The following is a 27,362-nucleotide window of genomic DNA, read 5'->3' as shown; positions in this document are numbered from 1 at the left end:
AACTACATAAGTATATATAGAGGTCTTTATTATTCTTCATTTAAAAAAAAATTGCTTGAAAACGCACAGAAGAATGTGCTGAAATCATCTTCTAACCAAGAACAGCTTGGAAGGTCAGAAGGAGGGAGCTGCTGTGCTGATACAGGAGTCGAGCCCAACCCCACAGTCACCCTGACACAGATCCAGTCCCAGGAAGGCCTCACCAGAGAAGGAGACCCCCAGAGCCTCTGAATCAGCTGAAGTACCAGTGTCATCTGGAACTAAGCTCACAGTCTGGTGAGTGGGCTGAGCCCTTGGCAGTGGGGAGACTACAGGTGGTCTATGCTGGTGCTGAGGCAAAACTTTGGTTTTTCAACCCTGCTGGGAACCAGGAGGTAGGCTTGAGTAGCAGTGGCCCAGGTGGGGGGAGGGGCAAGGCTCTTCGGAGCTGACAACCACAACACACAAAGCTGGTTGATTAGCAAGTTGGTCTGGGGTCATCTAGAACCAGGGAACAGGCCAGGCAAGTGAAGAACCTGATCCTCCTTAAATCATACCACCTGGGAATTCTTAAGCTTGGGATACTGCAGCCTGGAAACAGTGCCCCACTTTAAGGAGCTAAAAGTCAAGTAAAAGAAAGGCAAGATGAGCAGACAGAGAAAGGTGAGGACCATAGAAAGTTTCTTCAGTGACAAGGAAGATCTAGGTGCACCCTCAGAGGAAGATGTCAGTGTCAGGGCCCCTATATCTAAAGCTTCTAAGAAAAATATGAATTGGTCTCAGGCCATAGAGGCCCTCAAAAAGGACTTTGAAAATAAAGTTAGAGAGGTAGAGGAAAAAATGGAAAGAGAAATGAGGGTGATGCAGGAAAGACATGAGAAAAAAGTCAACAGCTTGAAAAGCCAAATGAAAAAAGCTCTCTGATGAAAATAATTGCCTAAGAATTAGGATTGAACAAATGGAAGCTAATGACTTTATGAGAAACTAAGACACAATAAAGCAAATCTAAATGAATTAAAAAATAGAGGGCAATGTGAAATATCTTCTGGGAAAAACTGCTGAGCTGGAAAATAGGTCCAGGAGAGATCATTTGAAAATTATTGGTCTACTTGAAAACCATGATCAAAGAAAGAGCTTAGACATCATCTTCCAAGATATTCTCAAAGAAAATTGCTCTGAAATTCTAGAAGAAGCTAAAATAGAAATTGAAAGAATCCACCAATCACCCCTAGAAAGAGATCCCAAAAAAGAAAACTCCTAGGAATATTATAGCCAAATTCCAGAGCTCTCAGGTCAAGAAGAAAATATTGCAAGCTGCCAAAAAGAAAGAATTCAAGTACTGTGGAGCCCCAGTCAGGATAGCACAAGATTTAGCAGCTTCTACATTAAAGGACCAGAGGGCATGGAATATGATATTCCAGAGGGCAAAGGAATTGGGATTACAACCAAGAATCACCTACCCAGCAAAACTCAGCATTATCTTTCAGAGGGAAAAAATAGGATTTTAATGAAAAAGAGGAATTTCAGGTATTCATGATGAAAAGACCTGAACTAAATGGCAAATTTGACTTTCAAATACAAGACCCTAGAGAACCATAAAAAATTAGAGCTGGGGGACATACCTGGGGTTGTGCAGTGGGTAACTGTCTTGTGTCTGAGGCCGGGTTTTGGCTGGGATCCCCCTGGGTACAGGGGGGATGCTTTGTCCAGTGTCACCTAGCTGCCCCATGATGACATCTTTAGGGTTAAATTGAGGGGTGAAGGGAATGCACTGGGGGAGGGGGAAGGGCAGAGGTGAAATCCTACATGAAAGAAACAGGAAAAGGCTTTTAGAGTGTGGGAAGAGATGGGTGAGAGATAGGCAGTAAATGAATTTTATACTCATCAGAAAAGGCTCAAAAAGACCTTAAACTCATCTGAGTTGCCTCAAGGAAGGATTAACATACACACCCAACTGGGAGGAGTAATCTATTTAATCTGGGCGGTAAATGAGCCTAACACTCATCAGAATTGGCTCAAGGACTTCAATCTCATTAGAATTGGTTCAAGGAGAGAATAATGTACACACTCAATTGGGTGGAGTAATCTCTCTAACCTCATAGGAAAATAGGAGAGAAAGGGGATAAAGAGAGAGGGGTAAAAGAAGGAAGGGCAGATTGGGGGAGGGGACAGAAAGAAGCAAATCCCTTTTGAAGAGGGATAGGATGAAAGAAGATGGTTAATAGAATAAATATCATGGGGAAGGGAATAGGATGGAAGGGAAACAGTTAACAATAGTAATCATGAAAAATAGGAAAGGGGAAAAATTGCACAAAAAATATTTATAGTAACTCTTTGTATGTCCATCAATTGAGGAATGACAGAAGAAGCTGTGGTATATGATTGTGGTGGAATGGTCTTGTGCTATAGGAAATGACAAACAGGATGATCCCAGAAAAACCTGGAAAGACTAATGAACATCGATGTATAGTGAAGTGAGCAGAGCTGGGAGGACATTGTGCATAGTGATAGCAATATTGTTCAATGAGCAGTTGTGAATGACTTAACTACTCTTAGCAATGCAATGATCCAAGACAATCCCAAGGGATTAATGATGAAGCTTACTATCCACCCCTATAGAAAGAACTGATAAAAAGAGCACTTGTGGATTGTACATATATAACCTGGTTGCAGTCTTGTGGAGGGGGTAGGAAAGGGAGGGAGGGAGGGAGGGAGAAAAATTTGGAACTCTAAATTTTATGAAAATGAATGTTGAAAACTACCCTTATATGTAACTGGAAAAATAAAATAAATGTTTGTTGCATGTAAAAAAAAATTGCTCACTGTGCATGTGTGTGTATTTGTTGGGGGGGTAGTCATCAGTGAGTGGGAGAGATAGATTAAAGAAGAAAAAAATGCACAGGAGAGAACAAAAAGAAGGCTAGAAAGAAACAGGGAAGCAGGACAGCTTTGGAATTTACTTGTTGAATTCATCATGTACTTAAAAGGAAAAGCACTCAGGATTCACATTTTCATGAACAATCATTTTTTCCCCCATTTTCTCATTTTTTTTAAATTTAAAAAATTCACAGAAGTGAAGGAAGTTTAGGAGGAAATAAGTCATGTCAAATCAAGTCAACAAACATTTGTTGAGTGCCGATTGTGTGTTAGGCACTGTGCTAAATAACTGGGGATACTAAGAAAAGCAAAATAAAAGGTCTCTGGTCTCAAGGAGCTCACAGTCTAATAGGAGAAACTGTGTATACTGTGACATAAAAAGTTCTAGAGAGATAGTTTCTGGGTAATTAGTCATTTCATTAATCATGCTAGCAGATAATCAATAAAAGGGCTCAGTGGCATTCTTAAATACCAAAGACCTCTCATTCAACCCCCTCAATGCTTATATGTCCTTGGAAGACTGAATGTTCCTAAGGATGGCAATCAACTCTGATTGGTTAACAACTAATGAGAAGAATAAATGTTATGAGAGTTGGGCTTATTCTAATGAGGGTCTGGGGGATGTGACTCTGATAATTCAGTTTTGGACAAAGACATAACTCTTATCCAGACTTAAGGGATCCACCTCTGTTCAGACCTGGCTGAGTGGGAATTCACTTTAGATGAAATTCTTTGTAACAGTTCTCTAGTTGGGTAGGGTAACAATTCCAAGATTTCATCTCATTATTCACCCTGCCCCTGAGAGAAGTAAGCTTTGACCTAATATCCAAATGAGGAATTTCTGTCATACTATTTTCCAGTTTTCCTGGCAGTTTTTGTCAAATACTGAGTTCCTATCCCAGAAACTGGAGGCTTTGGGTTTATCAAACACTACATTACTAGTGTCATTTACTACTTCGTTTCCTGTGCCTAGCCTATTCCATTGATCTACCACTCTATCTCTTAGCCAGTACCAGATAGTTTTGATGACTGCCACTTTATAGTAAAGCTCCAGGTTTGGTACCGCTAGCCCACCTTCCTGTCAATTTTTTTTCATTATTTCCCTGGATATTCTTGATTTTTTTTTCCAGATGAAGTTGTATTCTTTAAAAAATGGAAACAACACTATAAAACAACTCAAGATTAAGACTGACCAATATTAACACTAGAGAACTAATGATGAAATTTCCTTCTCTGGGAAGAGGTGGAGGACTATGGATAGGGAATGTAGCGATAGGATACAGTGTACTGTCAATGTTTCTATTTGTTTTGCTTGTAACTTTGTTACAAGGGGGTATGTGGTAAACATCAATAACAACTTTTTTTTTTTTGCAGGTCAATGAGGGTTAAGTGACTTGCCCAGGGTTACACAACTAGTAAGTGTCAAGTGTCTGAGGCTGAATTTGAACTCAGGTCCTCCTAAATTCAGGGCCAACACTTTATCCACTGCACCACCTAGCTGCCCCCAATAACAACTTTTTAAAGAGTGTAGGAAATGTTCTTGGCATAGCAGTATTGCAGGGAAGATATGATTCAGCCCCTTCGCTTGCCCAGGTGAGAGAAAATCAAGTGGAGAGATATGACTGGATATGGGTGGGGCAGGTGAGAAATCCAGATTCTAATCCCAGTTCTGCTAACTAACACACATAACCATGCTGGGAAATTCTATTCTCTTTGGTCCTCAGTCTTCCCATCTCTCAAAGTAAGGTGCTAGAGTAGACAACCTCTGCTTTGTTTTCCATACTGGTCCTATTTCTTCATTAGCACCCCCATCCAACTGCTTGGGTCCGCCAAGGGTATCATAGAGATGAGACCAGCTCGGCTGTCCTAGAATAGCCGGGGCGCAGGGTAGTGGGAATGGGAAAGGGAAAGCGCCAGGGCGTGAATACTTCCGGGTCGTGTAGCGCTATAGCCCAGTACCTTAGTTTCCGGGTTCGGGAGACGGCCCCATCGTGGGCGGACTTCCTGTGAGTCTGCGCATCGGTGACGCGTCCTCCTTATCCCGCCCAGCCACCGGAGTGAGGTGAAATTTGGCTATTAATGTTTCTTGATGGCATGGAGGCGGGAAGTTGGCGTTAGGCTGTACTCCGTGATTGGTTATATATAGTAGAGCACCGGAATTGACTTCCGGTCCTTCTCAAGAGGCATTAGAGATGGCGAAGGTTCTGGTGACTTGGGTTTGAGAAGTACGCAGGGTAGTTGGTGGCCATGGAGGCCGTGCTGAGCGAGCTGGTGGCCGTTGACGATTTAGTGGTGAGGCCCTGCTTCGGGAGAGGGCAGGAGGAACCCGGAGGCGCGTATCCCTAAGAGGGGAAAGACTGGGTTGGGCCTATCTACCTTCCCCCTCTTCTGTGGGGACCGGACAGAACTACAAATCCCAGAAGCCCTCGGGGGCCGCCCCTCTCTGTATTCCTGTCTCTTTGCTCTGGGTTTGGTGGGGATTGTAGTTTTTCCTTCTCAGCACCCCAGAATTTCTACAGAGGGTTTGAGGGAGCCTGAGAGAAGATGGACACCTGAGCCCCTGAGGAGAATTGGGGGCAGAGATGGATACTTAAGTCCTTGAGAGGAATTTAGGGCGGAGATGGATACCTGGCTCTTGAGAGGAATTGGGGAGGGGGTAATGATTGTATGGGTCTCCGAAGGGAATGGGAGAGGGAGAGATTGTCGCCTAGGTCCCCGAGGGCAAAGGGAAGCGGGGCTCTAAGCGGTGGAGGTAGAGATGGTCTCCAATATCCTTGAGAGTTATGGAGAAGGTGAGAATGTACTATGAGTGCCCAACCTTGAGTCCTCCCCTGCGGTAGGGCAAGAGGAGTGGTGGGTGAGGGAGGCTCATGGGCTTTGCACCAAAGGTAGAAAGTGAAGGGTCCAGGCCTTGCCTTGTGGGGCCAGCTCTGGGGATGTGGCTCATGGAGTAGACACCTGGTGGCTCCTTTACCTCATGTCTGTCGGCAGTACCTTTCTGAAGGGTGTTTATGAGTAGGAGCCAATGCAATTGGAGACAGACCGGGGACTGGGGATGTTGGATGCTTGGGTTAGTTGAGAGAAGTGTAGGCTCAGGATAAGACTCCTGGGGAAGGGGAGAGGGGAGGGAGCCTGCTAAATTAGGCAGGAGTAGTAATGGAGCACAAGGAAAGGAGGATGCTCTTATGGTGAGGTGGTGATGTTTCCCTGCTGCTTGTTCTGAATCATTCTTCTCTCTGGTGGCAGAAATTCGAGAAGAAGTTCCAGACGGAGCAGGCAGGGGGCTCCGTGTCCCGAAGTACTCAGTTTGAGTATGCCTGGTGTTTGGTGCGAAGCAAATACAACGATGACATCCGAAAGGGCATCGGGCTGCTGGAGGGTGAGGTGCCTAGTTCCTCAGTTCCTCTCCCCTTCCCAGTTTTCTTTAATAACAATTATAACCCTCCTATCCTTCTCCTAGGCCATTGCTCTCAGCCCTGTGACTTTTTTTTTTTCTTTTTCCGGGCAATGAGGGTTAAGTGATTTGCCCAGGATCACACAGCTAGTAAGTGTCAAGTGTCTGAGGCCTAATTTGAACTCAGGTCCTCCTGAATCCAGGGCCAGTGCTTTATCCACTGTGCCACCTAGCTGCCTCAGCCCTTTGACTCCTCTTCTCTTCTTAGAGGTTTTATTCTCAACACAAGACTTTATAATGCAATCAACACAGCCCCAGACAGGTTTCTTTCAACACTTTCCTTGCCACTACCCTTGTCATTGGTTGGTAAACACTCAGATAATCATTCCTTTTAAGTACCTTCTCTGTTTGAAATCTTTTGCTGATGGCTGGGGGCAGTGTACTAGATATACCTGTACATGTATTTCTCAAAAATTATGAGTAAATGACATTGTCCTTGTTTCTCATTGATAAAGAGACCTTTTGCTCATCAGTCTTTTTTATTGGTTAAGAAGTTGTCTTTAAATTTTTCTCAGTTTTGATAGAATAATTAATGGTGCATTATGTTTACTAACCATACTAGAAAAATTGGTCTGTAAAAAGAACCTTATGTATATAAAAGATGTTTTTGGTGCTACAAATAAGCACCCCTTTATGTTTCAGAATTTTAGATTTCTTTCTTTTTAAACATAGTGGTAGAAAAGCTCTCCAGACATTGCTGGTTTAGTTGTGTAAGGACAACTAAAGATTTTAGTAGAGAATTTAAAGGCTCCATAGCAAAACTACATGCCAGCAAGTTAGTACATGCAGTGTAGATTATAAATCACTGAGAAGTTACGGAATTTTTTAAAAAGTATAAAATGTGGGTAGGGTCAATCAAGGAAGGCTTCCTGGAAGCAAATTTTGTGCTATTTGAAAAGGGGGAAGGGATGGTAGCCAAATTATCTAGCGCTGGCCAAAGCCAAGTTTGTGGGGAGAAGGCGAGAGAGAGAGAGAGAGGGAGAGAGAGAGAGAGAGAGAGAGAGAGAGAGAGAGAGAGAGAGAGAAAGAAAAGAGAGTAAGAGTGTGTGAGAGAGATACTATTATAGTATTACCTGTACCTTGACTTTCCCTCACACAGATTAATGATTTGACCATGAAACTAATATTTCCTGGATCAGTTGCAAATGTACTTTGAAGCAGTGCATACCATGTTAATGCCATCCTTGGAATCAAAGAGGGCTGGTTTGGGGTTATTGAGGATTATTGAGGGCCCAGACTAGGGCACTGACTTTCCCAGGGTCACAGAGGGCATTTCAACCTGGATGTGGTTTCCTCCCACCTTTTCCCCAGAACTGCTACCTAAAGGAAGCAAAGAAGAGCAACGAGATTATGTCTTCTACTTGGCTGTGGGGAACTACCGCCTGAAGGTGAGGGATCCCTCCCCAGTTTCTCTCACTTTCTCTTCTGGCTTCAATATGTTGTATTCTGAATTGTTGCATTTGTAATTTGGAATAGTACCATGGAAGTGGGGAGGGGGTACTGCTGGGGTGATGTCAGGGTGGAGGCATTATTGTGAGTCAGGAAACTGGAGGGGATGATAAGGGAAAGATAGGAACAGGTGCTGAGGGCATAGGGAGTGGAGTGAGGTCAGGGTGCTGAGTCTGGGTGCAATGTCAAGTATCGGGTTGTTATCTCTCCTGTCTTATCTCCCCCACACAGCTGGTGCTGTTTATGAACTACACTACATTAGGTGGGTCTGGGGTAGGCACAGGTCTGGGGGAGGAGTATGGCCCCTGGTCCAAAAAGAGAGGGAGCATGGAAGAACAGTGAGGTGTCCTTTTTGTAAACGCCTCCCCCCCTCCAATCCACACAGGAATATGAGAAGGCTCTGAAGTATGTGAGAGGGTTGCTTCAGACTGAGCCCCAGAACAACCAGGCCAAGGAGCTAGAATGCCTTATTGATAAGGCTATGAAGAAAGGTGAGTTTCCTTTCCTGACTCATATCCCCCATGCCTTCCAGCTCCCTCTGAACTCCTGAACCCTCCCAAGGTACTTTCCCAACCCTAGGACCCTCCATCATCAGATCCCTCAAATTCCCCCTTGCTCAGCATTTTTCTCTTACCCCTGACCCCTCACCCTCCCCAGAAGTTTTTCTGCCTTCAGCCCCATTCCTTTCTCCCTATTATTTCATGTGGAAACATCTGGGGAAGCAGTGAGAAGCTATCAGAGGGAAGGGGATTTGGAGAATCAGGTTTCTCATTCAAGTCCTTACACTGTTTTTTTCTCCCCAGATGGGCTGGTAGGCATGGCCATCGTGGGAGGCATGGCTCTAGGTGTGGCTGGGCTTGCTGGGCTAATTGGACTTGCTGTGGCCAAGTCTAAGTCTTGAGCTGCTCTACCGATGCCACCCTCGGGACGCAACCTCTGACCTGCCTCCCCTCGGAGATGAAACAGCCAATTGGGGCCATGGAGAAGCTGATACTGAGGGTGTTTAAAGAGGGGGGGGGGATGGGGAAGGGCCCTGTCTCTTTTGTAACTTTCTATTCTATTCTCCACCCCCCCCCCCCCATCTTCATCCCCTTCCCAGTTTCTTCCGTGAATACTATGTGCCCTTCAATTTTTTCCCCCAAGATCTGCCTTCCCCGGGGATTTTGTGCTTTGGTAGAATGTAAATAAAACTGAGGGCTCTGGACTGAGACTTCTGTGTCTTGAATAAGGTGGGGCTTGTTGGGGGCAGGAGGGAAATAGAGTGGTGAGCAGGGATGTCATTCCTGTCAGGCATTTCCCTGTTTTGTGTTTTTTCTGTTTTATGTCCCCTTTTGCCCAGAAACTACTAATGGACTTAGTCCTGTCTCTAAGCTCCTCTCCCCCATGTTGAACTGTGGTGGCACCCAGAAGTGGTGGCCTAGATCTCTAAGCAAGAAGAAGGGCAGAAACTAGGGGGTACAGTGGGGAAGAGCTGAGGTAAGTGGAGCTAAATCTTAAGTATCCTGTTGCCCTCTGACCCACTCAGCTGCAGCTGTAGGATGTGTAGTTTTCCATACCAACTTGGTGGAAGGAGGGGGTGGCAGTGGGTGGGGGCTGGTTGCTATGGGCTTCCTCCTTTTAGCTTCCTTCATAGCCCCCACCCTTCCCCTCCTTTTGTCTCCCTGCTTCCTCTACCAAGTCCCTCCTCTTGAGGAGGAAGGGGAAACTGAGGTACCTAGGGCATGAAAACAGATATTAAGAAAAGACTCAGGATCTCAGATCGCTGGTGATCGGGTTTTGGATTAGAAGACACAAACTCCAGTTTCCTCCCAGTCCAGTTCTTCTATTGCCCTGCTCTCCACCAGCCCATATCCCTGGTGCCAGGCCCAGCATGGGGTTGTTTGTTTCATCACATAGTTCTCGTTCCACAGCCAGCCTACACCAGCCCAGTGCGAGGCAGGGCCTGAAAGGAAAGGCACAGGGAGGAGGGAAGTGGGTGGAGCAGATACCTGGTGATGATTGTTGGGAGGTACGAGATGGGGTGGAGCAGACCCCTAAGTTTTAACCAATTCCTGCTTAGTCTGATAGCATGTGATCCTGTCAGAGGATCTTTGGGGGCTCCATACCAGGACCTAGAAGTAGGTGTGGAGCATCACTCCAAGCATTAGTGACCCCATTCTTAGAGACTCAACAGTCCCCTGGTGCTTAATTTCAAGAACATTACCTGCTTTTCTTAATTGAGGGTGGAGAGTAAGGCTGATGTCCCTAAAAATCTGGATCCTTAGTCCCTAAGAGAGGGCACAGGTGCTATCTCAAAAGGGCACACTACAGTAGCTTTTAGTTTCCAATCCATCTTCATTACCACTGCTGATGACAAATCCTAAGAACTCTGGGCTCATTAAAGGAGATTAACCACCCAAGATCACGTTCTGGGCCTGTGGCCCATCCCCCTCCCTCCTTGGGTGCCCCTTGTTTCAGGATCAAGTTTCACCAAGAGTCAAAGGTCAACCAGCATTCCAAAAAAAGCTGAGCTTTCTGGAGGGGGAGCAGGGAAAGGAGGGAAGTGGTGGATGGAGCTTGGGTCTCAAGTACAGTGGCAACATGTTTCCAGTCTCTAATACCAACCCTTCAGTGAGACTCCAAAGAACCTGCTTTTCTAAGCCCTGGAGGGTCTCGGATTGTGCTTCTTTTTTTTTTTTGGCTGGGCAATGGGGGTTAAGAGACTTGCCCAGGGTCACACAGCTAGTAAGTGTCAAGTGTCTGAGGCCAGATTTGAACTCAGGTCCTCCTGAATCCAGGGCCTGTGCTTTATCTACTGCACCACCTAGCCACCCCGAATTGTGCTTCTTACTACCCAGGGGCCACTAAGGGAGTTGTTACTCTGGCCATGCTAGGGCCTTCTCTACCTTCCTTAGGCACTTTGCTGCTCTTTCCAGCATCCTTGCCTGAAAATTAGAGTCTTAGAAAGGAGAAGACAAGAATAGGGAAACAAGATTGGGTAGAAGAAGAAAAAGAGAGGACTACAGTTTAAATCTGTTTCTGTCTCCCCTTTCCCTATGTCTCCCTATTTCCCCCTCCTCCCAACATGAAAGTTGAGCCTATGTAGATACACACCTCTCTCTCTGCCTCCCCCACAGCGGCCCCGGTATCTTCCTGGGTATTTCCGTTAACTCCAGTCAATTCCTCCTCCTGGGGGTGGGAGAGGGGTGGGGAGCCCTAGGCGGACCTGGGGTGGAGTGGGGTGGGGAGGAGAGGAGAGGGTGGACTTTTGGCCTGTTCATTGCATCTCATCTCTGTTGTCAGCAGCTATAGCTCTCTCTGCTCAGTCCTGGAACTATCCAGAGAGCAAAGTCAGAGACAGATCCGAAGGGACAGACAGAAACTTGGCAGAGAGAAGAGCCCCCACAAGAGAACAGAGGAGACATTGGAAAACCCAACGTGAAGAGAGGGGGCCCCTCTCAGACCAAAAGGGTGCCCTCCCACCCTTTCTTGTCTCCCCCCACCCAGGTTCCTGGCTTGCAGTTTCTATTTGCTCTCTTGGGGTTCCACCCTTTGGGGCATGCAGAGGCTCAGACTCTAGTCTCTCTGCCTCCCGGGTGCCCCTAGACTTCCCATCATGTCAGTTGCTGTAGAGACGTTTGGATTCTTCTTGGGTATGCTGGGGCTAGTGATGCTCGGAGTGACCCTTCCCAACAGCTATTGGCGTGTGTCTTCTGTCCATGGCAATGTCATCACAACATCAACCATCTTTGAGAACCTCTGGTACAGCTGCGCTACAGACTCCACTGGCGTCTACAACTGCTGGCAGTTCCCCTCCATGCTTGCCCTGTCTGGTACAATTTTGACTGTGGGGGAAAAGGGGGGAAGGGACACTTAACTAGACAAGGAGCTCCAGAAGGGGGAGGGATAGGCTTGATTTCCATTTCTGTTACTACTTGGGTAACCTTGAGAAAGTCACCTAATCTCTGAGCCTTAGTTTCCTTTTCTATATATAAGATTTAGCATTGGATGATGTGGAATGTCCTTTTCAGCTTGGAATCTATGTTCCTAAGATTATATACTATGGTCTGCCAGGGTGAGAAATGGGAAAACATTGTGTCTGGCAAGCAGTTTGGTGTAATGGGAAGGACACTGGATGACTGGACACCTTACCCAGCTTTTTCTGTGCAGCCTCTTTGGGCCTAATTTTCTCTTTTGTAAAGATGGGAGAAGAGTAACTAGATCTTTTTTTTTTTTTTTGGTAGGGCAATGAAGGTTAAGTGACTTGCCCAGGGTCACACAGCTAGTAAGTGTCAAGTGTCTGAGGCCAGATTTGAACTCAGATCCTCCTGAACCCAGGGCCGGTGCTTTATCCACTGCACCACCTAGCTGCCCCCGAGTAACTAGATCTTTAAGAGCTCTGACACTATGTTCTGTGTTTTAAGATCTCTTTAAGTTTTGATCCTCAATGTTTTGCAGTTGAGGATTGAGGAGGGCAAGCATCTGTATCTCAAGCATCACATTTTACCTTGACTGATATAGCCTTGGGGGGCAAGAACTGTGGCCAGAAATTACTGGTGAGAAGCCCTGTGTCTGGGTTAGGCATGTTGCATCACCTGATATGACTCTCACTGCACTTGGAATGGGGAATAATAGTGGTACCTTGAATAGTATCTGCCACTCTACAGACTTGAAGGCTCATAATAGTGACCTGAAGGAGCAGATGCCCTCATAGACACCTTCTAGCTCTGATATTCTTTGGTGCTATACCTTCTGACTGTATTCAGAGGGAATGACTCTCAGCTCCCGATGTCCTCAGTGGCTGGGGAGTGGTTCTCCACAGACAATCAGAAGGGTCCTTCAGGAGTCTGTGGCAGTTTACCAGGTTCACTACAGGCTGCTGTGTCCACAATGTGATAAGTTTCCTAATAACTCCTAAAACTGTTCTAGGTGGAAGAGGAGTAGAGTGAAGTGTCTTTAGAACTCTCCCTAGGTTAAAATGATGTCCTGTGGCCTTAAGCTTCTCACATATAACACTGTCACTAGTCTCAAGTCCTGCCTTCCTTTTTCTCAAGCTTCACATTAGCTTCCAACCCCTGCTTCTTCCCTCAGGTAGGAGTTTACTCCTGGCACCAGACCCTACCTTCTGCTACCCTGGAACCTTCCTGGCCCTAAGCCTCATTCTTCCTTCCCTGTAGATCAGTGGTGTTGAGCTCAAATAGGAATGTGGGCCACTAAACTGTACATAAGGATCTCTGTGGGCCATATATTAACATTATCTACATTTTATTGTATTTTATTTATGTAGTTAAATATTTCCCAAGTACATTTTAATCTGGTTTTGGCCACAGTCAGGAGTCTTGCCAACTGCAAAGTGTCTTTGACACCTCTGCTGTTGCCTAAGTTGGAGAGGGGAAGATATTGACACTTAGGACAATAGAATTATAGGCTTAAAGTTGGGCAGAATGGTAGAGATCTAATCCAAATCCCTTATTTTACCAGAGAGAAAACAGACCTGAGAAGGTGCCCAAGGTCACACAAATAATAAGCAGCAGAGACCATATTTGAACTTTGGTCCTCTTGACTTCAATCCAATGTTCTTTCCATTCTTCCACTACCTACCAGTAAGGCTGATGGACTTTCCAAGGATTTGAAGGCAGGAGGAACCTCAATGCATTTTACACTTCTAGAGAGAGTTTTATTGCAGCCTCTGAGCATCTCAGGAGCTTCACCCAAATTCACCCCACCCCAACACACCAGATTCTTTCCAGCGTTCTGGTGGGAGATTGATCCCCTCGTGGGAGATTGTCCCTCAAGTTATTCTCCTGAATGGAAATAGAATGGTAGAAGCATAATTCTGTTCTTCCCAGAATCCCTTTAGGAAGCTAAGGTCCATGGGACCCTAGAACTACAGATCATCAGAGCTGGAAAAGATTTATTATAGTTAAGAAAATCAAAGCCCAAATCATACACTAAGACAGTGGTTGAGCAGGGCCTAAAACTCAGTTTCCCTGATTCTCAGATCGAGTCTACTGTATTATTCTGTTTCCTATAGCAATTTTCTTTAGGAATGATGCTAGTTTTACCATAGTCCTCAAAACCACCTCTTATCTCTTTGGGTCTGAGACGGATCGGGTTTTTTCCATAGATGTGTGACCACACTTCATCTCCTATTGCCTAGGGTTGATGGGGAGGAAGGAGCTGCTGAGGTAGGGAGCCCCTTCCTATTGACACAGACTGTGATCTAACTTGCTGCAAAATCTGGGGTGAGGCTGTTCCCCTTTCTGGGCTGCAAACGTCCTCTTGTAAAAATAAGGGAGTTGGGTAAGAGATGGTCTTTAAGGTACTTTCTGACAGTTATGAGTCTGAGATTGTTTTCTTCCCCCTCAGAACCAAAGCCTCAAGGGTCCAGAGTTGAGGGCAAAGTGGGGGGGGGGGGTGTCTCATGAGAATGTGGAGAGAGGAATGGAAAGCAGTTAAACAAAGGGAACAGAAACCGAGGAAGAAAGTGAAGGGCTTGGAATAGGAGTGGGTGCTCCCAGAGTACTTTGTCCCTCCCTTCACCTTTCCCTGCCCTCCCCCCTCATCCCCCCCCCCCACTTCTGTAGTCTCTTTCCTGGCTGTATGCCATTCTTTCACCTCCCTTCAGCAGCCCTGCCCCACCCCAGGAGAGGGGGGCAAGGTCCTTAGGAGTATCTGGCAATTGTTGAAAGGAGAGAGAATGTGGAGGAGATATGACGCTTATTGTCAGTTACTGAAAATGTGATGCTTTAGATTAGGAAAGGGATAATAACTTTCCCTATTACCCCAGCCCCATGATACTGTTGTTGGCCCGCCCCTCTTCTACAGGAAGGCAAAGATCACACTTCAAAGAGATTGGGGTTTCCTCTGACTCCTGGGTTCAGAACTAGTGGAATGAACCATTGTATAAAAAGGAAGGGACTGTTATAGGGAGCTCATGGGGAAAGTGCGGGCTCAGGCTGGGAAGCTGGGCCCAGGGGAGGAAAAGCTATTATATTTCCTCTGCTTTATAGGTCCTTGCAAGGGCTAAAGTTGCAATGAGGGGCTGAAGGAAGGCAGGAACGAGCTTCTTTGAGAGGATGGGAATGGGGCACAGAGGCATGGGGCTAACCATTATGACCTTCCCTTTACCCCTCTCCCCCCAGGAACTATCCAGGCTTGCCGGGCACTCATGATCGCAGGTATCCTTTTTGGCTTCCTGGCCTTCTTTCTAGGCATTGTTGGCCTGCGCTGTACACAGATTGGGTCTGTGACACCTGGGGCCAAGACCAGGCTAGCTGCTACTGCAGGGGCCCTGAACATACTGGCTGGTAAGAAAAGGGGCACGATTGGCATAGAGGAAACCTTGGATATTCTGACTGGGTTCACCTTCTTTATCTTGTAGCCCTGTCAAGCAACATTACTGCTGACACTTTCATTCTCCACCTCAATAGCCTTATTCTAGGTACTGAGAAAAAAAATATTAGGACATAGTTCCTGCTTTCAAAGGAACTTAGAATCTAGTATAGAAGATAAAATATGTACAAAGATAACTATAATGAAAAATATTCAATTTATTAAGTCCCTACTTTGTACAAGGCATAGAGAACACAAAGATAAACATAGCAACTAATTTAGACTTCGGTGGGGAGAGAAGGGAGGCACACAGGTGGATGTAATATAAGGTAGAGCATGATAGGATAGATGAGATACAGAAAAAGCACACCAGGAAAATTTGAAGAGGGAGAGAACATTTGAAAGAATGTTCATACATAAGAAATAAGTACATAAGAAAATGCAAGAAAAAGAGCCATTGGAGTTCAGATGAAAGAATATTTTTGACTGATAGGATAAGGGAAGATTTCTTGGTGGAAGCCGTATTTGAACTGGGTCATGAAATATGGGAAAGATTTCAAAATGAAGAAAGGTAGGATGTATTTCAAGCATGGGTGATGAATGAAAAACAATTAATGAATACTTACTAAGCACTAAGTGCTAAGTGCTGGTGATACAAATATAAAAATATGATAGTCCCTGCCCTAGAGGAGCTAACATTCTAATGGGGGAAACAACACAGAGAGGGGAATAATGGTCAGGGAAGAGTGTTTTGTTCTGGAAAGTTACAAGTACTGAGAGTGGAGCTGTAGGACAGGGCAGTCAACTGACATCTAAAAACAATGGTCGTATTGATTTAATTACTGGGGGGCTGGGTATGTGCTGGGCTGAATGGATAGAAAGAAGGCTGAGGTGGACAGCTGGATTCGTTTGGAAGCATGGCTTGGGTTGTATACATTTGCTCTTACTTAGTCATCAATCTAGACATCTCACTTTGAATAGTATGAATACCTCAGGGCTTGGTCTCTGGAGGTCAGGAGGTTCTTTGGGAGCAGAAGCCAAAGCTTGGAGTGGATGCAGGGACCCGATCAAGTTGGGGCCAGCACAGACAGTTGAATGGGATGTGAGAAAATAAAGAAGCAAATCACAAAGGCAAGAAAGGGCAGATGAGGTCAGGAAACAGCAAGTCATCCAGAGGGGCTGGAGCCCAGGGTAAACATGGGTAAAAACGTATGTGAAATCAGGTGGGGAAAAAAGACTGGGACCATATTGTTGTAGATCTCTAATGTTAGATTAGGAGTGACATGGCTGAGGCAGTAGGAAAATAATTTGGGGAGCCAGCCATGTGAATGAGGGATGTACTAGAGCAGGGGTGCTTAACCTTTTTGTGACCTGGACTTCTCTGGCCATCTGGTAAAACCCACAGATAGCTTCTCAGAAGAATGTTTTTGGATGCATAAAATAAGATACATAGAATTACAAAGGAAACCAATGAGATTAAAATACTTAACCACCTAGCCTCGCATCTAAAACCTTCCACAATTTGGCTTCAGCTTACCTTTCCTATTCTCTGTCCTAGTCAGACTGGTCTGCTAAGTGCTCCTTGTTTGTGAATTCTATCTCCCACTTCTGTGTTTTTTGTGTACCGACTGTGATTCATGTCCAGTCTATTCCAGTGCCCCTATAAGGTAATACGTGTGTGTTACATTGGGGTCTGGTAACTACAGCACTTTGGAATATAAACCTTCCTACTGTATCTCACTTGGGGCTTTATACATCTCACCCAGGTGTGTGAAACATGCCATTTTCTCTCTGGGTTTTGCTCATTCTTTGAACCTATTCTCACAGTAGCAGGTCTCAATTCCCAAAGATAGACCACCGTCACATGGTTACATCCAAACCCTTTCAGGATCCCCAGGATAACCTTGTTGAGGAGAAATATACTTCCCCTACTCAGGACTCTTAATTCTTGAGCCCCTATGAAAGCAAATACATAAGTAATAAAATACATTACAATACACACTCTTCTATCTACTTGAACACAGATTTTATGAGCTCTCTCAACCATCCTTAAAAAGACATTTAGAAAGGGTTAACTCTTAATATGAATAATAGTTCTCTGTCAGACTGACTATCTCAGGGCCGGCTGTACAAATTAGTTCTATCAGTTACCCACCCACCTAAATGCTGCACTGTTCAATCAGAAAGGAGCTTATGGCCACGCTTCAGATTCATCCCTTCAATCCTGCCACCCACCAGAATTTTTTATAGCTTTCAAAAGCCCCTCTGCTTTTCCTTCTTAAGCCAGAGGTGGCAGTAGAGAGCAAGAAGCCCTTATAGAAAGCTTCACCTCCCTCCAGCTCCAAGCGGCGCTGAAGGGCTGTGCCTGTCGCTGTAGCTCACTGCTAAAAACAAAACAAAACACGTCACTTCTGTCAAATCAGGAGCCAGTCAGCTGAAGCCTCTCAGCTGATTGCTTCTGCCCAAGCTACGGCAAGAGCAGCTTTTCTGCCCTCCTCTGGTGTCCTCTGGTTTCCCTTCCCCCACGATAACTCCTGTTCTTATCAGTTTTGCCCTCTTTGGCTGTCTTGAATGGCTTAAATGAGAACCTTTTGATTCTCTGGGACGCACTTTTTGCTTAAAAATCCTAACTTCCCCAATTTCCCCTATTAGATTGAGTCTTTAAAAAAAACCCATAACAGCCTTCAAATGTTTAAAGGATTTCTCATTTTTTTTAGTTTAAATGATGTCTCATTTTTTAGTCTAGTTATAAAACATACATATGCAAATTAAGGGATGTACCCATCTTGCCCCAGCTCCAAAATCTCCAACAAGGCAGTCTGTTTCTTTGAAATTATGTTTCTTTACACTTACATTTCTCTACTTTTTAACATATAAAAGATCTGCCTCTTTGACATTAAACTGTTCCCATACAAGCAAAGTGTCATGACACATTGTTAACAAAGTGTTGAGTCCTCCAGTCTATAGTCTATAGCACATAACGTTTTGCCTAGGGTCAAGTGTCTGAGGTCAAATTTGAACTCAGGTCCTCCTGAATCCAGGGCCAGTGCTGTATCCACTGCACCACCTAGCTGCCCCATCATTAACATTTAAATATTTACTTAATGATAAGGCAAAAAGCAAGAATAATCATTAACATTATTCAACATTTACTCAGTATAAGAAAAATTCAGAAATAATCGATATGTATTACAGTCCTCCCATAAACCTGGGCCACATTCTCTCAACAATGCACACAACATCCTTAGAGTAGTGTGTGCATTATAGAAACCTGGTGTAACGATTGAAATGACGCCACCTGCTGGAGACCAACATGAGGAGAGGGCCTCTGAGGGCAGGACCATGGGTCTTTTCTTTGACGTCAGGAAGTGACATTTGCTTGTGGGAAGAAGAAGAAGGGGGAGGCTGGAGTGCTGGATGACTTTTATGTGGACTCTGGCGGAGAGCGGAGCTAGGAATGCTCTCTCCCCCTTTAATAGATAGATGAATCTAGGCCTTTCTCTTTCTCTTCACCAAATTCTTATTCTCCTTAATAAATGCTTAAAAGTCTAACTCTTGCTAAAGATTATCATTTATTGGTGACCACTCATTAGATTTTAGACAGACTAGCTAGAATTTTAGCCCTTACACTAGCAAGGGAATGTGCTTGGGGCTAACTCAAAAATATGCACTGCAGGTCTTAATGTCCTTAGAACTTTCAGGAACAATGCCTACCACACGAATTTCTTCTCGGCTAAGTTGTTCCCCTTCTGGTCCTCATAGCTCTTTTTTCTAGACAAATCCACTCTTATGCTCTTGAACTGATAAAGCTCACAACTCCCCATAACAGGACTGCAAGAAAGTATTTCACTATTGTAAGGACAAGCAATGACTCCTCATTTAAAATGGACAATACAGATAAGCTTTACCACTTCTTTACTCAACAGGATTCTATTGTGTCTAATCCTGCCAAGTCTCCTTTTCATAGAAAAGCAGAGTTTACAGCAAAACATGCAAAACATTGTCTTTCCCCCTCTATTTCTTCCTTTCAAACTAAAGAGGGCAGTAGAGGGCAGGTACCTTTGAGATGGCCTATGAAGTCATTAAGTTCAAATAGTCTGTTCTCTTCCAATGAGTTCCCCAGCCATTTAGCAAGGCAATTCCTCTCTTCTGCAGGCTCTCTCAGCTGAACCTTTCCTATCGGCTTACTCTTCTGCTGGCTTCTTCACAGCTGGCTTTTTCATTCTTTTAGTGCTTCAAGTAAGAGACTTCTGATGATAAGGAACTCAACTTTACCTTATGAGGTTTACTCAAGAAATTAACTTTTCTGTCAGTGATGAAACCAGCAGTCTTTATTTGATCTTCTCAGAGTCTCCCAAAGCTATTTGATTAACAACTTTGCCAGTTATAACCTTTAAAACTTAAAAAACAGTCACATAAAATAAGCTGACAAACCAATCTATGTCTCTCCATATTTTATCTGAGATTGTTTCTTTACAAGTTGATTTCATCCTTTCCTTCTATATAATTCTTTTTTTTTCCTGCTCCCTTTTAAATGCAGTCATTTTTTTTGTTTGTTTTTAGGGCAATGAGGGTTAAGTGACTTGCCCAGGGTCACACAGCTAGTGTTAAGTGTCTGAGGCCGGATTTGAACTCAGGTCCTCCTGAATCCAGGGCTGGTGCTTTATCCACTGTGCCACCTAGCTGCCCTCCTGCTCCCTTTTAGCAACCAAATTGTTCACTTATGAAAGAGGTAGTTTCTTACATTAACAAGTTCAGTTTTGTACATTTTAAGGCTAGATAACATTAGAATAACTTGAGGGAAAAGTCCAGTGGGCACTTGGAAATGTAGGTCTCATGAGACAGGTTTGGGATATGTCTTCATAGAAATGATAATTGGAGTATGAGAATGGATGCAATCCAAAGCATATCTTTATTAAGCATCTACTATAGGTTAAGAGACACTGTGAGGGGCATCTAGGTGGCGCAGTGGATAGAGCACCGGCCCTGGAGTCAGGAGTACCTGAGTTCAAATCCGGCCTCAGACACTTACTAGCTGTGTGACCCTGGGCAAGTCACTTTAACCCCAATTGCCTCACTAAAATTAAAAAAAAAAAAAGAGAGAGACACTGTGAGGTGCTACATAGGATACAAATTTTAGTATGAGATGGATCCTGCCACTGTGTGGAATTTAATCTTGTTGGAAAAAATAAGACACACATAAGTGAAAATAGCTGATGTGCAGTTTTTAAGGTTTACAAAGTGCATATTCATCAGCAAGCATTAAGTGCCTGCTATGTTCTAGGTACTGTGCCTTGGAGGTAGTAATATCAAGAATGGAATAATCTTGGGGCAGCTAGATGGCGCAGTGGTTAAACCACCAGCCCTGAATTCAGGAATACCTGAGTTCAAATCCGACCTCAGACACTTGACACTTACTAGCTGTGTGACCCTGGGCAAGTCACTTAACCCCCATTGCCTGCAAAAAAAAAAAACAACCCAAAGAATGGAATAATCTTTTCTCTCAAGAAACTTACATCCTAATGGGGGTGGCAAAAAGTAGACATATAAGTATATATCGAATAAATGTAAAGAGAAGAAATACTTAGAAGTTAAGTACAAGGCAGTTAGGGAGGGAGGGCGCAGGCAGAGGGATCAAGAAAGGCTTCATGAAGAAGGTGGCACTTGAGCTGTGACTTAAAGGAAGAGAGGGATTCTATGGGTGGCAGCAAGGAGGGGATGCATTCCAGGAATGGGGGATGACCAGTATAAGTACAATGAAAAAGCATTTATTATATGTGTGCTATGTGCCAAACACTGCAAAGTATTATTACTTTGTAATACCAACAGAAAAGTGAAAGGAATCTTGCTCTCAAAGAGCTCACCTTCTAGGTAGGAGAGGCAGCAAATATGGAATTGTTCAGTTGTGGTAAAAAGTACAGCAGCATTTTAATGACAAGGCCTGGAGAGGGGGTCTATAGATGGCACTGTTGGGAAGGAGACCATTGGGGAGAAGTGATGAGAGCATGGACTAAGATGGTGGCTATATGAATAGACAGATGGGTGGATTGTAGAGATATTGCAGAGATGGCAAGATTTGGCAACTGGTTGGCTATGTGGATGAAGGAGAATGAGGAGTTACAAAGTATAGCACCAAAGTTATGACCTGGGAAATGGGAAGGCTGGTGGTACCTTTGAGGGAAAAGATTATGAGTTCCATTTTATACATGTTGAGTTTGAGATGACTGTGACATCCAGTTTGAAATACTGGGCTAGTTATATAGCTCTGTGAGTCATCTGCATAGAAATGATAATTAAACCCATGGGAGCTGATGAAAATCACTGAGAGAGAGTGTAGAAAGAGAAGAGAGGTCATGACAGAGCCTTGGAGAATACCCCAAATTATCAGATGGATGATGAACCAGAAAAAGAAACAGAAAGATCAATCAGACAGGAAGAGAACTAGAGAAAAAACCTCATGAAAACCCAGTCACGAGTCACCCAGGAAGTGAAGGTTTTCCATGCGGTCAGATGCAGCAGAAAGGTCAAGAAAGATGAGGAGTGGGAAAAGACCATTAGAGCTATCAATTAAGGGAATACTGATACATTTAGAGAGAGTAGTTTTAGCTTAGTGGTGAAGTAAAAGGGTTGAGGAAAGGGGGAAAGAAAAGGAAAAGGAGCCAATGAGAGTATAGATGCATTCTTCTAAGCTTTTGGTGGAAAAAGGGTGGAGAGATATATGATGATAGCTTGAGGAGATAGTATTGTCTAATGATTTTTTTAAGAATGGAGAACATGAGCATATTTAAAGGCAGGATAGAGGAAACCAATATTAAAAACAAAATCCAGGATCAAATACAAGATCCTCTGTTTGACTTTCAATAGTCTTCACATCCTAGTCCTCTCCTAGCTTTTCAGGCTTCTTACACCTTACTCCCTGCCCCATACTCTTTGATCCAATGACACTGGCCTCCTGGCTCTTCTAAGAACAAGACTGTCTCTCAAGAGGCATCTTTTCTGACTGCTCCCATACCTGGAATGCTTTCTTCCCTCATTTCTGCCTACCAACTTCCCTGTCTTCTTTAAGTCACATCTAAAATCCCATCTTTTACAAGAAGGTTTTTCCCAAACTCTCTTAATTCTAATGCCTTTCCTCTCTTATTTATTTCCTATTTATCCTATATATAGCTTGTTGGTACATATTCATTTGCTTTTCCCTTAATTTATGAGCTTCTTGAGGGTAGGAACTTTCTTTTGGAGATTTTTGTGTCCCCAATGCTTAGTACAGTTCCTAGCACATAGTAGGTGCTTAATAAATGTTTGATTGATTGACATTAGATAGGAAGAGATGTATGATTAGAAAGGAGAGGATATTTGAATGGGCAATATGCTGGAAAATATGGGAGGGGATAAGATCATATCCAACACCATAGCCAACCAGATGTCAAATCCTGTTGTTTCTACCTTTGTTACATCTCTTATACACATGCCCCTTCTCTCCTCTGACACTCCAGCAACATTAATGCAGGCCCTTATAGCCTTATGCCTGAACTATTATAATAGCTTTCTGATTGGTCTCCCTGCCTCAAGTCTCCCAACTCTAACCTATCTTCCACTCAGGTCATCAAACTGATCTTCCTGACACCCAGATCTGACCATGTTACCTCCCTATTCAGTAAACTCCAGTGGCTCTCTATCATCTTCAGGACCAAATATAAAATCCTCTGTTTGATTTTTAAAGTCCTTAATAACTTGTTCCTTTCCTACATTTCCAATCCTACATGTACTCTATGATGCAGTGACACACTGGCTTCCTTGCTATTCTTAGAGCATGACACTATCTCCCTACTGGCCTCCTTCAAGTATCAGCTAAAGTCTCATCTTCTACAAAAAGTCTTTCCTAGTCTTCCTTAATCTGTCCCTCTGTGGTCACCCCTAATTTGTCCTGTTTATATCTTGTTTGTACATAGTTGTTTGCATATTAACTAAAGCTCCATGAGAGGCCTTTGCCTTTCTTTGTGTCCCCAGAGCTTAGCACAGTGCTTGGCACATAGCAGGTACTTCATCAATGCTACTGGACTGACATTAGAGGATTTGGCCTTGGAAAGGAGAAAGGCCACCCCATTAGACATGGGGAGAAAAGAAGAGAGAGGGATGATATCAATCAAGTGGTTTTAGGCTTTAAGAGGAGAAAAGAAAGAGAGTTCATGGTGAAAATATTCCTAAATTTTCTAATTAAAGTAAGATCCAAGGTCCTCAGTTGAAAGAGTGGGAAACAAATGTGGTAGGATTGAGGAGAGAAAATAAAATTTGGAGTATCTAATTTGTGGAGTGAAATGATAGGGACTGTGATGGGTGAAACCTGAAATAATAGAGGAAACAAAGGTTTGAGCTGAGTATACCATTTTATTAAGCCAGGTGTGCCAACTGTGTAACAGATTAGAACCAGGCTTCCTCAGCTTGGCACTGGACTTTGGCACTGAATCCCACAGGGGGAAAGATTTTTATGCAATAAGAGAAAACAATTGCATAGAAACTTGGATATAAACCAAGATAAAAAATTAGGTAATCTGATTTATAATTGGAGGAAAGATTGGGGGCTTTCCAAGTGGGGAAGGGGAGGGGACAAACAGGTACAATTCCCAAAATCAGGAAAAGAAGTATCCCGAGGGTTTGTATTCAATCAAAGGAACAAGGAAAGAGTAAGTGATTAACCAGTATGGGGCCAGTTTTCAGATAAGACCTTTGGGTTGTTTGAAATGTATAATGGTGAGAAAACTGCTTGATCAACCCTTGGATCTGACTAGATTTCTGGTCCTTGGTAAAGGACACAGGTTGAGGTGGTTCAGCTTTCACAGGGCCAGTTTCAAACAGTGCAATAAAGTTTTTTCACCATTACCATAACTGAATAAAGTTTTCTCACAAGACAAAATGGACTAGACCCATAATTTATTTAATAGAAAGGGAACTGAGCTAGATCCAGAATTGAGTCACTCAATGGAGTCAGTGTGATCCAATCAATTCCCACAATTCCCTCAGGACTAGACCTGTGATTTTATGGGTATGGAGAACTTCTGGATGAGGAAACTTTCTCTACCAATGAAGTAAATGCAGGTCTGATCATGTTACACACACCTTAACCCCCCCCCCAAATCCCCCAACCCCCCCCCCAATAAACTCCTGTGGTTTCTTATTGCCTTCAAGAGCAAATAATGCTTTGGCATTCAAAGCCCTTCATAACCTAGCCTCCTCCTCCCTTGGCAATTTTCTTTCACCTTATTCCCTAACACATACCCTTTGATCCAGTGACACTTGCCCTCTTCCACAGACAAGACACTTCATCTCCTGGCTCCAGGAATTCTCTCTGGCTGTGTGCCAGAACACTTTCCCCCCTCCGCTCTCATTACTGACTTCCCTGGCTTCTTTTAAGCTCCAACTGAAATCCCATCTCCTTCAGGAAGCCTTCCCTTAATTCCAGTGCTTTCCCTCTGCTGATTATTTTCTGTTTATCCTGTATATAGCTTGCTTTATATATATTTGTTTGCATGTTGTCTTCTATTAGATTGTAAGCTCCTTGAGGGCAGGGACTGTCTTGCTTCTTGGTATGCCCAGGAACATGTCTGACACATAGCAGGAGCTTAATAAATGTTTATTTTATTGTAACTTAAAAGTAATAGCATCAGAGGTGAGACTTGAAGTCGTCTTCCCACATTTGCTCTACTTTGTACTTGATTATGCCCATTTTATTTGGTGATTAAGTTCAGAATTAAAAAAAAAATTGAGGTCTGGGCTTACTTCACTTTTGTATTTGTGTCCACAGCATTTAGAACAAGCTAAGCTTGACACATAAGCCTGTCACTGTATGACAGTGGGCATGTTTATGTAGATAAAGAAAAAGAAAAAAGAAAAGATACTTAACAGTACAAGGCAGAATGTGCTTTAGTAGTTCATTGGAGGGAGACAAGATTTTGGGTTGAATATCCCAGGAAAGTTTTGCGTAGGAGGTGTACCTTGAGCTGGAAGGACTGGGAAAATCTGAACCAGGGGAGAAGAAACTGACCAGAGGCAAAGAGGTGGGAATATGCAAGGCATATTCAGGGAACTGATAAAATCAGTTTGCCTTAGATTTGTGGTGAACAAGTAAGGCTAGAGGGTAGGTGGGATGGTGGAGGGCCTTAAATACCTGGCTGAGGAAATTACTTTCATTGTGAGGAATGGGGTAGCTTTTGACAGTTTTCATCTTGGATTCTGGCAGATCAAAGCGTTTTAGGACCCAAGCCTCCACTTTTCGCTGAGCCATTTAACCTCTTCCCTGGCTCTGAGGGCATGGGTTCTCTTCTGGGCTTCTCTCTTTTCCCATTTTCCTCCCACGGCTTGGTTCCTCTTGTTCTCTTTCCTCCACTGGGAGTAAGTGTGGGAGGCTGGGGGTGTTCAGTGGCGGAGTGAGTCTTGAGGAGGTTCAGTGTAAACCTCCCTCCCATCTTTCCTCTCCTAGGTATTTGTGGGATGGTGACCATCTCCTGGTATGCTTTTAATATCACCCAAGACTTCTTTAACCCCTTGATTGCTGGGACCAAGTAAGTATGGGAACTCTTTTACCATTCTAGTTGCTCCTAGGTTGCCCCCAGCAACAAAGCTTCACAGCTCTGTTCCGCTCTTGGCTCCAGTCCTGCCCTGCCCTGCCCAGCCCACCTCAGTCTGGACCTATCCCACCCCTGACCTTTTCAGTTCCCCTCTCCAGCACAGGCCTCTGGGCTCCGTCCATTCACCCATTCCATCCCTGTGCTGTCCCCAGGTACGAGCTGGGTCCTGCCCTCTACCTAGGCTGGAGTGCCTCCCTGCTCTGCATCATCGGGGGTATTTGCCTCTGTAACCATTGCTGCTGCCCATCAGAGAAACCCTCCAACAGGTGAGCCTGGGGCGGGGGCAAGAGAGGGAGGGAAGTTGGGGAAGAGGGCAAAGGACCCCATCACCTGATTCTTGTCCCCGCCCTGCCTGCAGCGTCCCACAACCCTACAAGGCTCCCCTGTCTGTTCTGCCCTCCCTGGGCCCTGCTGCTCGCCTGGCCCCAGGGGCTTCAGACAACTGTGATGACGTAAGCTTCGGCAAATACGGGAAAAACGCCTACGTGTAGAGAGGCTTAGGCCACAGCTTCTGCTCTCTTCCGTCCAACCTGCTTGGAGCCAACTGGAGGAGGGGGCATGAGCTCCCTAAAGTCCGACCTCGCCCCGGCGCTTTGGCTCCGCCTCTCTTCGAGCAAGCTCCGAGCACTCTAACCTACGTCTAGACCCCACCCTTACTCCGGCCCTGCTCCCAGGCTTTGCCCGAATTTTCTTGTCCCATGCCCTCCAGAGTGATCTGGTGGGACGGCTTTCTCGCCATTCCTTCTTGCCTTGGTCAGACTTTGGGAAACCCTGTGGGATATGGGGGTGGGGTGGAGAAACCACTGAGCATGTGTATTTTGTATAAATAAAAGTTTATATTGCAACCATAGCAGTGAAACAAAGGGCTTCGTGATGGGGGTCGGGGGGGAAGAACGGGGCTGCACACCAAGATGGGGGAGAGCATGAGTGAGGAGGCAAATATTTGTAGGTAAATTGTGGTAGCATAAGGCTCAAACGGTGGGTATGTGTGTGTGTGGGGGGGGGGGGGGCGGAAGGGAGAGAGACAATGGATCTATAATCAGATGAGTTCACGTTCCAGTAACAATTCGGAAGGTCAGTTCTTTCATCTGTAAAATGGGGGTGCTTGAACTACTTTGCTTTGTGAGGATGTAAAAATCTTTACTGTAAAGTGCTAAATAAACGTCAGATATCAGATATTATTGCTAGCTAGAGAGTAATAAAGATATTTCTGGAAAGGAACATCCCTCCCCCCCAAATTAATATTGAACTCAACTAACTGGCTTAGGAAATGAGTGGATATCTTTTTGTTGTTTTTTGAGGGGATTACATATGTGATCTTGAAATACCTACTCTCTTTGGGAATTAACCAGATTGTCATTAGTCTGTAGTGGACAGAATGCTGATGTTGGAGCCAGGAATACCTGGGTTCAAATACTGCTTCTGACACTTAAATTGCTATGCGACCATGTGCAAAAATGAACCACTTGGAAACTTCGGTTTCCTTATGTGTAAAATGGGGCTAATTACACACAGAGGATCATTGTGATTAAGAGAGATAATAGACTACAAACTTTAAAGCAATATCTAAATGCCAGTAGCAAAAATTCTTGATAATAATGATACTGAAGAGGTAGCTTCTTTTTAATGACAGGCATTGCCCTAATAAAGAGAGAATGACTTAGGAT

The 27,362-nt window shown here is 44.3% G+C and overlaps 2 protein-coding genes across 4 annotated transcripts; both read left to right on the top strand.

The window, feature by feature from the left end:
• Positions 1–4,989: 4,989 nt before the first annotated feature.
• On the top strand, positions 4,990–8,963 carry FIS1 (fission, mitochondrial 1). 3 transcript variants are annotated; one of them, XM_043964787.1, is made up of 5 exons: positions 4,990–5,148; positions 6,103–6,235; positions 7,622–7,698; positions 8,145–8,250; positions 8,563–8,963. In XM_043964787.1, the coding sequence occupies exons 1-5, from the start codon at positions 5,104–5,106 to the stop codon at positions 8,658–8,660; spliced, it is 459 nt and encodes a 152-aa protein (XP_043820722.1). In that variant the 5' UTR covers positions 4,990–5,103; the 3' UTR covers positions 8,661–8,963. The 3 variants fall into 3 exon arrangements, with proteins under 3 accessions (XP_043820722.1, XP_043820723.1, XP_043820724.1); XM_043964788.1 differs by lacking the exon at positions 4,990–5,148 and adding an exon at positions 5,352–5,512; XM_043964789.1 differs by lacking the exon at positions 4,990–5,148 and adding an exon at positions 5,510–5,648.
• A 2,088-nt stretch (positions 8,964–11,051) lies between these two features.
• On the top strand, positions 11,052–26,551 carry CLDN15 (claudin 15). The gene is made up of 5 exons (XM_044005606.1): positions 11,052–11,571; positions 14,884–15,048; positions 25,548–25,629; positions 25,848–25,961; positions 26,054–26,551. The coding sequence occupies exons 1-5, from the start codon at positions 11,355–11,357 to the stop codon at positions 26,184–26,186; spliced, it is 711 nt and encodes a 236-aa protein (XP_043861541.1). The 5' UTR covers positions 11,052–11,354; the 3' UTR covers positions 26,187–26,551.
• Positions 26,552–27,362: the final 811 nt, after the last annotated feature.

The sequence above is a fragment of the Dromiciops gliroides genome, chromosome 4 (genome assembly GCF_019393635.1).
Source record: "Dromiciops gliroides isolate mDroGli1 chromosome 4, mDroGli1.pri, whole genome shotgun sequence".
NCBI classification, from domain to species: domain Eukaryota; kingdom Metazoa; phylum Chordata; class Mammalia; order Microbiotheria; family Microbiotheriidae; genus Dromiciops; species Dromiciops gliroides.
Note: the sequence above shows the minus strand (reverse complement) of the source record. Positions and strands in the feature narration are given on the sequence as shown.